Source organism: Cuculus canorus, chromosome 10 (genome assembly GCF_017976375.1).
Source record: "Cuculus canorus isolate bCucCan1 chromosome 10, bCucCan1.pri, whole genome shotgun sequence".
NCBI classification, from domain to species: domain Eukaryota; kingdom Metazoa; phylum Chordata; class Aves; order Cuculiformes; family Cuculidae; genus Cuculus; species Cuculus canorus.
In genome coordinates this window covers 2,467,828-2,479,052 of record NC_071410.1, presented here as the reverse complement: position 1 = coordinate 2,479,052, position 11,225 = coordinate 2,467,828, and the positions used below count along the sequence as shown (strand labels likewise).

At 46.2% G+C, this 11,225-nt stretch overlaps 1 protein-coding gene across 2 annotated transcripts in view; it reads left to right on the top strand.

Moving 5' to 3' along the window:
• The first annotated feature begins 9,294 nt into the window (after positions 1–9,294).
• RPS6KA6 (ribosomal protein S6 kinase A6) overlaps positions 9,295–11,225 on the top strand; it is a 43,614-nt gene continuing 41,683 nt past the window's right edge. For both annotated transcript variants that reach the window (XM_054075467.1, XM_009555259.2), the window contains exon 1: positions 9,295–9,477. In XM_054075467.1, the coding sequence (XP_053931442.1) occupies positions 9,403–9,477 (75 nt within the window). In that variant the 5' untranslated portion in view covers positions 9,295–9,402. The remainder of the gene's footprint in view (positions 9,478–11,225) is intronic.

Here is an 11,225-nt window from a genome sequence, read left to right as displayed (position 1 = left end):
TCTCTTTCAATGCTTCCTGTAATTACAAGGTACGTCATTCATTTTCGATTTAAATATGCTTCCTTCCCACACAAACCCAGCATTATTTCTTTTTTTCTTTATATTACTGTTAGCATATTTTAAAAGTGAGTCTTATCAGTCTTTTATATTAAGTAATCAGATCCTCCTCTTTTTAATAGTTCTGCCCTGGTGCTTTTTGCTGTCCTTCCGAAGATGGTCATATTGGTTGCAGGAAAAATATCAAAGGCTTCTCCTCCTTCTTTTAGGAGATACAGGTTGATGATCAGAATTACATGTCTAAAAGATAAAAAAAAAAGGATTTCATAAAAGCAGAACTTTATTTCCTTGGTTACACACCCGGGGCTCTAAACTCTCAGGTATTCAGCATCCTTCCATTTCCATGATGGGGTTGCTTATATTTAGTGGAACGCCACTAACTGCTGAGAAGTTGTAAACTCATACCAGGCTGGAGCTGACCCTTTGTACCTTCATTAGGGTTTTCAAGGTACGTCCTAGCAGCATTGTTCTTCCTGTGAGCAGAAGATTATTTATTGTTTACTCTGTAGTGCTCCGATGATGTTCTGGTTTGCTGGGTAACAGCCATTCTTTATAAGTCTGACCTCATTCTATTAGATGCTTCCTCCGTTGAGTGCTCTCATTTCTCACTGAAGCCAACACATAACATTTACTAAAAAACCACCCACCAAAGGCGGTGAGAATCTGCCTCTCAGATGGTGCAGACTGTATTTTTTCCTTATCATTAAGAAGTCTGTTCGTCTGTCATTTTTTCCTGCTTTCATCTGTTCTGCCATGGCTACCGATCGATGCCTTTGACAGCTCATCATTAAAAGGAGAAGCAGCTCTTTCAGTGTCAAAGTCAACCTGTTGAAAACTCCTTATAATGGTCTGTCCTCACAGATTTATGGCCAATGAGAAAATATTACAAAGAACAGGGAACAGTCACGGTAATGTCCTTTCTTCACTGAGCACTCAGCTGCCCCATGACCACTGTCTTTTATTAAAGCGGTAGAAGACACAAGATAATGAAATGAATTGCGAAGCACTTTGTGGCATTTGCTGGTATGAAAGATACAGTTTAAAGATAAATTGCCATTGTAATTGCTGCTTCAGATTTGTCCTGGGAAAGCACAATGTGACTGGGATAAACAGTTTTGACTTTGCTGGCAGTGTGGTGTTATCGGATAGCATGGCCAGGACTGAGCAGTTAACTCTTGCGAAGCAGCAGTTGGGTTAGAAAGACAAGTAGCAAGCAGGTCAGAGTTACGGTACGTGGAGATTCTGTGTTTAACACACGAGCCATGCCAGCCGAGTTACAGGCATGCAGTACAACCTTGCACCTTTCCTCGGTCTTTTAAACCAAGCAGTATGTGCCCATAAAGGCTTCCCAGCCTGACATCCTGCCTAGGGCAGAGTTTCAAGTAAGTTCTAGTCACTTACCTGCTCATCTGCATATAATACTGTTATTTGTCTAATTGTTTCTATTCTTGTATGTTTGGTAGGTAAAAATGCAGTACAGCCATTATGCAGGAAAAGAAAAGGAAAGTAGTTGAGATGATTATTCAGTTATCAGTCATGACTAAGATGAAGAGAGATATACTAGCAAGACATTGTTCCTAAAATAGATACCTTGCAAACAAGAAATGTCAGTCAAATGATGTTTAAATTAAATTCCTGATAGCAATTACTTACAGAATGATCATGCTCCCATTGAAGTTATTACAAATATTGTCACCATTTTTAACGGAAAAGAAGCTGGGCTTCAAATGCTGGTTCTGAAATGTATTTCAAAATGTCCTCAGCTTGTACCATATGCTTATGTCCTGCTGAACCCAAAGTCAGAACAGAACAGGTACCTGGCTCAAGCAGTTTTAACCGAGACTCTTTGCACAGGGTGGTATGAAAACGAGTTAAACGGAGAAATGGGCACTTGCAGGAAGCATTGAATGGCCACAAACAAGTGACCTCACTGGGAGGAGAAATGATGAAGTGAAGAAATGTGATGTGCGTTCCAAATAAAGAACTGATGAGTCAAGTTGTGCCCCAACTGGAACAGAAGCAAAGTCAAGACAGCTTGAAAATAACCTTGATAATACCAGAGGAGAAATAGCAATCAGTTCAAGTCATGTTGACTCCCCAGAAGCTACAAGAACAGCAGTGGGTTGGGAAGCTATACTGATTTCTCTTCCTCCACCTCCAGGAGCGGGGATTCTTACAGTACTACTGCTACAGCAATTACCTGAAGATCTAAACTGATACTACTGAAGTGGTATTCAACGACCTCTCTCTGTTCCCAGTAATGCATCTGTTACTCATGCAGTCAAGGCCTTTTGTTCCACGGTAAGAAGAAAACAATTTCTAAATATATATACTTCTAAATCAGTATCTTTATACTGCAAGACACAATCAGCTACTGCTCTATTATTTCTGACAGATACTAAGTTCCTATTTAATCTTGCGGGTTGAGACATTTTTGTAAGCATGTTTCAGTAGGAAGCTAATTATAATCTTCCAAAATGGGAAGAATTTTCACCTGAGATTATTAGGATACTGGTTTGAGGCACGGTATGTGGGCCTCTAACTAAAGTTAGGAACTGGCAACATCTTTAGCTCTGTCTCATTTCAGAAGTAGTACCCTCTGCTGTCACAAAAACTTCCCTGAAGCTTGAGATAACAATGATTTTAGATGCAATCAGTTCCTTAAGTATTCATCATTGTTGATACATTTGCATATTGGATCATCACGATGGTTTATTCCATGCTCTGAGACAAAATTCACTGTCAATTCAAGTTGATGTTTTCAGGCTCGATTTCAGCTTCAAGGGTTAAATAGGTTTGAAGACAAATCAAGAAGCAAGTTTTGGAAAATACAAAGGTGTGTGAGATTTGTTGAAATAAATAAAAGGAGGAGGGATCAATTGTTTGAGGCACATTTGCCATCCATTGATGTAGTCACACTTCTGTGGTATCTTATTCGAGTATTTAGTTACTTTTTCTGACTGCATTTGTCTCAGCTAACCTTAGGTGCTTATATGAGATATATAGCTGCTTAAGATTTTGTCAGTAGTCTTTGGAAAGAGCTGAATTACCATAGAAATCCTTGTTGGATGAGTACTTCGAATGAGGTATGGTAAAGCTAAACCTTTGAGTTTTCACTCTTAAGTCATGACACAGAGGCTGAAGTATTTCTGTGCTTCTCTGCAGGGCTTTTCTAAGCACAGACTCCAAAACTGTACACAAAGTCTGAGTATCCACCTCTGCGGCATTGATGGTGGATGTAAAAGAAACTCCCTCCTTACTCGATCTCTCCTTGTGAATCCTGTCCTTGTGGCAGGCCTGTAATTTACTTTGAGTTGCTTGTCATTACCCAAGGGACTTTGATAGCTAATGACTGCTCATTACTTTCCTTTCTCTTTGTAATTTGTGCATGCTATTCCAACTTATTTTATATTTACTTCTAAATAACTGGTGAAAGTATGTACAGAGAGACTGGGATGTCCCCACCCTTCACTTATGAGTGACTAAACAGCCCAGGAAATCTTCAGCCTCAGAAATAGAGCAGAATACAGTAGGATGGTGGAGGTGGGATATATACTGTGTATAAAATCACAGACGATGTGGAGAAGGTAATTAATCACTCTCCCTTACAACATAAGGCTACAGAACATCAGATGAAACTCAACAGTAGGCTCAGAGTGAGATACTCCTGATTTATGCTATAGTTGTGGAACTTGTGAGGTATGGGTGCTGAAAATGCAGACATTCAGGGAGGCCTGGGCAACTTAATAGAAGAAATATCCATCAAGACTACTCCAGGCAAGATACCACCCTTGGCTCATGAAACCTGAATTGCTGGAGGCTGGAAAAAAAAATTCTTAGCTACCAAATCCCCTGCTTGCATTTTCTGTCTGGCATCTGCCTTCTTAGCCAGTCTTGGAGGCAGGACACTGGATCTTTAATTTGATCGTACATAGCTTTTAGTTTGACCATACCAAACTTCCAAGATGTGTCTGGCTTGTAGCATTCAGTCAGTTGTTTTGGGATGAAATATATTGTAGGGCATTTGAAATAAAAATGCAGTTTGAAAAGAAGAACTAAAAAGTTTTAAGTGAAAAAACTGTAGCTAAGCATCACAAAATCTACTAGGATCTTCATTCACTGTGCCTATCTGCAGTCTTCATCCCCTGCTGTCAAAGCAATGGGATCAGCAGAGATAAAGTCATTGTATTTTCCATATGGTTGAGATCATTCTTTAGCTCATTTTTGGAGAAATGTGGCAAAATTTGCTTCTAAGTTGGTCCTGTGGTCCTAAAATAGCCCGAAATAAGGGCGTTTGCTTTGACAGTGAAATGGTGAATATCAAGGATCCTTCTTAAGGTGTTGATCTAGGGAGGGAAATTCAGTAAGGGCCTCTTCACTCGCACTTCATACAGCCAGCATAACCATAACAGTATAAAAGTGATTCTTGCTGTTCCTACACCTAAGTGACTTCTCTTGCCTCTGTAGCATGGGGCAAAGTACACAAGAAACTGTTTAATAACATCAAACTGTTCATAAAGTATTTTACACCACACTTCTGTAAACACGCACACATAACATGAGCTTGGCTCTATTTGCATTTTTTAAGTATCAGTATATACAGGATGGGATACGGACTATCACATTTCTATTTCATCTTCACATTAATGCAGTATTTGACCAAGATTTTGGCATGGTGCTCTGCCATAACTTAACCCAAATACATGCAGAGGTTTGGCATTGCGATACTAGTTTCTAAAATGGTGGAAATTTTGCTGTAATATTTATCTTATTACAGAACCACAGGATCACAGAATCATTTAGGCTGGAAAACACCTTTAAGAACATCGAGTCCAACCATAAACCTCACACTGCCAACTCCACCACTAAACCATATTCCTAAGCTCCACATCCACACGACTTTAAGATCCCTCCAGGGATGGTGACTCAACCACTTTCCTGGGCAGCCTGTCTCAAAGCTTGACAATCCTTTCAGTGAAGAAATATTTCCTAAGATCCAACCTAAATCTCCCCTGGCACAACTTTAGGCCACTTCCTCTCATCTTATCACTTGTTATTTGGGAGAAGAGACCAACGCTTCCCTCACTACAACCCCCTTTCAGAGAGCCACAACCGTCCCACTGAACTTGGCTCACATCCGTGTGAGAGCACGCTCACCAGAGCACCTCACCCTCTGCATTCCTCCTCGAAACAATTCTGGTGCAGACACAGGCATACAACTACACACTGTCAATACATCAGGACAGTTCTTTTTCCTCTCATCTGAGAACAAATCACACCAACAGAAGCATGCTTTGTACCCACGTAAATTCATCTACACAATAGGAAAGAGTTGTACTGCTCTGACTGTGCCAGTGTTGTTAAATGGTATTTGTACAAAAGATTAAAGGTGAAACGATAATGAACTTGAATAAACCTGCCCTTAGAAATTAACTGTATCCCCAACAAAAACCACCTTCACTATCAATACTGGAGTTCATGGTCTGCCTTGAACAGCACCTACAAAAGGTACATTTGTATCTGTTCTCTTTCTGGCCCTTTGTTGTTGTAATATAAACAGGATAAAGTCTTCTGCCTCGGCTTGGGCAGTTTCCTCAAACCCTGCTTTTGGTATAGCTTCCTCCCTGGGATCTTGCTGAACAAGATCCTGTTCCCATATTTCTGTATCATGCTGTTCTTTCTGCTCTGCTTTCCAGGGTGGAGCTGTGCTGCACTTGCCATGGTCAGTGTGGTTCAGATTCCAGCATCATTAACTCAGGGGAAGAGGGGAACAAAAGACACTGGCCTGATGATAGTATTCTTATTTTTCCTTTCTGGAAAAACTTTCTGAGTGAACGAACATAAAGTTTGCAGGATTCTTTTAAAAATATAATATCAAAGCTGATACAGATTGACCAAAAACTTAAGAGGGAATGCATTTCTGTAATTTGTCTCTCTGAGAAACATTCTGCTAGGAATGACACACAGCAAATTTGCAGGGATTTTTTTTCACCTCATAAATAATCTGTTGTTCATATTTCCAAGTGTATGACTGATACTTTCAGGGAAATCAAGTGAGCAAACTAAGCTCTCAGTTGGCCACAGCCCTGAGGTCCAGAAAAGGGACAACCAAGTGGTTGGAGTTCATGTTACTGACTTGAATAAGCTAAATTTTGGCTGCAGATACCGTTTATTATTATTATTGCTATTATTATTGTTCCTTTCCTAACAGGCTTGGTAAAAGACCATTCTCAGCAACTTTGCCATGTCATAGAATTAATGTTTAAGTGAATAAATATTTAAAAACTGGTTACTTTGAAAGAATTTGCTTTTTCTTAGTCATTATATCTACATATATTATAGTGTTCCATTTATAGGCTTTGACATGAATAACAATCCAACTTATTTGGTTATTGCTTTTCTCTGAAATTCTCAAATATTATAGTGTTAAGACTTCGGGGATGCAGAATACTTATTTGCAACCCCTTATTGTTTGAGGCAATAGGAAAAGTTACGTGCAGGGAAACAGCATCTGCAGCACAAGTTTTAGACACAAGTTCTTGCTGAGCACTCAAGCACATTCAAAGAGTCACTTTTCACTTCATTGCCTTTATATTTAAATTAAGTTCTGCCTCATGGCACTGTTCAGGTACACAAGTATTTAATCTCACAGAAAATTGTGGCCATTTGGTGTCTTGTGGATGCACACCAGTTGTACAAACAGAAGCACTGGGGTCAGTAGCTGTGAGTGAACCACAGGCCCACAAAGCTGGGGCTTGTCCCTCTGTCTCCTGTTGCTTAATTGCTCTAAAAGCTTCATGTTTGCACAATCCTACCACAACAATGTTTACAAGTGACCCAGCCTAAACAGTTCTATATTTAAACTGTAAATTCGCTCTCGATATCAAGTGCTGGTAACTTTGGTCCTATGTTTTTTATTTGCTGCAGGATGAACATTCCTGGTACAGGCTCCCCTTTTCAGTCCAAAACATTTCTTTTCCACAGCTGAGTTACAGACCTTTAAAAACAGGTTTGCCGGGGAAATGCCGAAGTGCCAGCTGGCTGTCACTGCAATGACACATTCACAATAGGCAACTCTTCAGGAGGCTCAGTGACAGGGAACCGGTAACGGTTGACTTGGTGAAACAGGTAGTTCTAATTTCATCACGGACTACAGCAGCACTTCAATACTTATCCTAGGCACTGTTTCATACGATGACTGATTTCCAAGTAAAGAAAAATCAGCACAGGAACGCATTCTGGACGATGGGGTGTACCAGCTCGTTCCCTTGGTGCTGCTAATTTCACCAAAATTATTTGCAATCAAGAACGGTTTGAGACCTCCTTTGCCAGCTTTATCTGAAGGGCAGGGCTTACTTAGAAGTCACACAGAGTGTTTAAATAAAAACTCAGTGTCGTTGAGGCAGTTTTCTATACCTAAAACCATGCATTTTGGATAGTATCAGCCAATGTCTTCCAGATCCTGAAATCAAACGGTGATGGAGAACTATTATTTTTTCATCCGTGGTCTTTTTCGCACCCCCTCAGGTTTAGAAATGCTATAGTGTTTCTCTCCAAATGCCTGGAAACAAAGGAGTCCATCCCTTGGTGTCTGTAACCACGGTGAAGCTGCTCCACTCTCCTGTAACCACGCTTTTCATCTGACAAACGAACCTGGGAGGATCCAGGCTCTGGTTTCCCACTTCCCACCCTGTGTTCCACATCCTGCCACCTCTGATTCTGATGAACAAAGCTGAGCTGGTTGTTTCTACCCTCCCTGCTCCCAGTCGCGCTGCCCAGGGCACTACCCTCTCCAGGAGGGAGCGGCACCAGGCGGGTCTGCGAGGGGAGCTCCGGGCACCCAAGGCAGGTTCAACAAAGCCAAGTGATGGGTCTTGCACTTGGGGCACAACGACCCCATGCAGCAACTACAGGCTTGGGATCAGTGGCTGGAAAGCTGCCTGGCAGAGAAGGACCTGGGGATGCCGGTCAACAGCAGCTGAACATGAGCCAGCATTGGCCCAAGCGGCCAAGGTGGCCAACAGCATCCTGGGCTTGGATCAGAGACAGTGTGGCCAGCAGGAGAAGGGAAGGGATTCTGTCCCTGTACTCAGCTTTAGTGAGGCTGCACCTCAAATCCTGGGTTCAGTTTTAGGCCCCTCACTACAAGAAGGACATAGAGGTTCTGGAGTGCATCCAGAGCAGAGGAACTGAGCTGGAGAAGGGTCTGGAGTCCAGGGGTTCTGGCAGAGGGAGCTGGGGCAGCTTGGTCTAGAGAAAAGGAGGCTGAGGAGAGACCTCATTATGGCCTCAAGCTGTGCCGTGGGAGGTTCAGATTGGACATCGGGAAAAATTTCTTCACCAAAAGGGTTCTCAGGTGTCGGAACCGGTGCCCAAGGAAGCAGTTGAGTCCCCATCCCTGGAGGAGTTTAAAAGCTGTGTAGATAAGCTGTTCAGGGGTGCTTTAGCAGTGGACAGATACACTTCAACTGAGCGATCTCGAAGGTCTTTTCCAACCAAGCAATTCTATGATTCTGTGATTCTATGATCCTGATCACCCTCTGGAGCTCCCAGAAAGGTTGCACTCAGCACTGGTGAGACACACCTCAAAGCCTGTGCTCAGTTCTGGGCCCCTCACTCCAAGAAAGATGTTGAGGCTCTGGGGCGTGTCCAGAGAAGAGCAACGAAGCTGGTGAGGGGGCCGGAAAACAAGTCTTACGAGGAGCGGCTGAGAGAGCTGTGGTTGTTTAGCCTGGAGAAGAGGAGGCTGAGGGGAGACCTTATTACTCTCTACAACTACCTGAAAGGAGGTTGTGGAGAGGAGGGAGCTGGGCTCTTCTCCCAAGTGACAGGGGACAGGACAAGGGGGAATGGCCTTAAGCTGCACCAGGGGAGGGTCAGGCTGCATATCAGGAAAAATTTTTCACAGAAGGGATCATGGGGCCCTGTCAGAGGCTGCCCAGGGAGGGGGTGGGTCACCATCCCTGAAGGGATTTAAAAGCCGGGTAGACGAGGTGCTCAGGGCCGTGGTTTAGTGGCAGATAGGAATGGTTGCACTCGATGATCCAAGAGGTCTTTTCCAGCCTGGTGATTCTGTGACTCTATGATCCTTCCACCCCAATCGCTGCTATCCCTCCTCGCCTCCTCGCCACCCCCCTCAGCATCACGCCCCCCCCCGCGTCACCGCCCCCCAATTCATAAAGGGGATTCTCCGTCCCGCGTGACGTCACCGCGGCGCAGGCCCCGCCCCCCCGCGGCCGCCATGTTGGGGGGTGCGCGCGGGGCCGCGCAGCGCGGAGCCGCCCCCGCCCGCCCGCAGCAGCACCCGCGGCCGCCCCGCCGCCCCTGACCGCCCGCCGCACGGACATGGTGCCCTTCGCCACGCTGGACGGCGACCCGGAGCCCTGCCGCAAAATGGAACTCTACGTCAGCGGCGGCGAGGTCAGTGCGAGGCTCCCCGCATCCCGCTGCCCCGCAGCCCGAGCCCATACCCCCCACTCCCTGCCCCGCAGCCCCTGCCCATACCCCCTACCCCGCATCCCGCTGCCCCGCTGCCCATGTCCCGCAGCCCCAGCCCGTACCCCACACTCCCTGCCCCGCAGCCCGAGCCCGTACCCCCCACCCCCTGCTCCGCAGCCCGAGCCCCGCAGCCCCAGCTCATACCCCCACCCCTTGCCCTGCAGCCCCTGCCCCGCAGCCTTAGCCCATACCCCCCACTCCCTATCCCGCAGCCCCAGCCCATGCCCCCCATTCCCTACCCCCGAGCCCCAGCTCATACACCCCACGCCCTGCCCCGCAGCCTCAGCTTATGCCCCGCAGCCTATGCCCCGCAGCCCCAGCCCATACGCCCCGGCCCTTCCGCCCCTGCTCCTGCCCCTCAGCCCCAGCCCCTGCCCCCCAGCCCCTGCCCCGCAGCCCCAGCCCGTGCTCCTCAGCCCCACAGCCCCATTCCCTGCCCCGCAGCCCCGGCCCCGCAGCCCCCCCCGCCCCCGGCTGCAGGTGCGAATCGCGGTACCGCGTGTGCGGGGTGGGAGAGCGATGCCGGCTGGCAGGAATAACGCCTGCGAGGCAGCACTGGGGCCCGCGTGCTGTGTGTGTTGCTGTCTGAACAGCTTTAATGTCACCAGTTCCTGGGCTGGAGGCTTTTCCCAAACTCTCAGTTTTGTGGCCACAGCGCCTGTGGAAAGTTGCTTTAACTTGTGAAAATGTCATTGTGCTAATCTGGAGGCACATCACAGAATTATAGAATCATAGGACGGTTTGGTTTGGAAGGGACCTCAAAGCCCATCCAGTTCCAACCCCCCTGCCATGGGCAGGGACACCTCCCACTGGATCAGGGGCTCCAAGCCCCATCCAACCTGGCGTGGAACCCCTCCAGGGATGGGGCAGCCACCACTGCTCTGGGCAACCTGGGCCAGGGCCTCCCCACCCTTGTCGTGATGAATTTCTTCCCAATGTCTAATTTAAATCTTCCCCTTCCAATTTAAAGGCATTCCCCCTCATCCTCTCACTCCATGCCCTTGTAAAAAGTCCCTCCCCGGCTTTCCTGTAGCCCCCTTTCCATACTGGAAGCTGCTTTAAGGTCTCCCCACAGCCTTCTCTTCTCCAGGCTGAACAACCCCAACTCTCTCAGCCTGGCCTCATAGCAGAGGTGCTCCAGCCCTCGGATCATCTTTGTGGGGGACATCTTTGTTGGTAGGAGAAGTCCCCTGGCTTTTTCACAGAATAACTCTGCAATAACTATCGTGCCAGAACTGAGAGAGCCAGCAGTGCGTGACTGAGAGCGGGGTGCTTAAACATTGTAAAGAACAAGGAACAACTTTGCTAGTGTCTCTGAGATATCGCTTAGCACTCTAGGTGCATCCATAAGCAAGTACCAAATGCTGCTTGAAGGAAAATAAATGGTAAAACTGGTTGTGCTGTAGCAATGCGTGTATCTCAGCAGAATGTTTGTTGAGAGGACAAAGCTTAGGGGAGACCTTATTACCATGTGCCAGTGCATAAAGGGTGTCTGCCAAGACGATGGTGACTCCCTTTTTACAAGGAGTCACATGGAAAAGACAAAGCGTAATGTGTATAAGTTGCTCCTGGGAGATTCCAATTGGATACCAGAAGAAAGTTTTTCCCCATGAGAACAGTGAAACGTTGGAATGATCTCCCAGGGCAGCGGTGGACCCCTCTGCACTGGA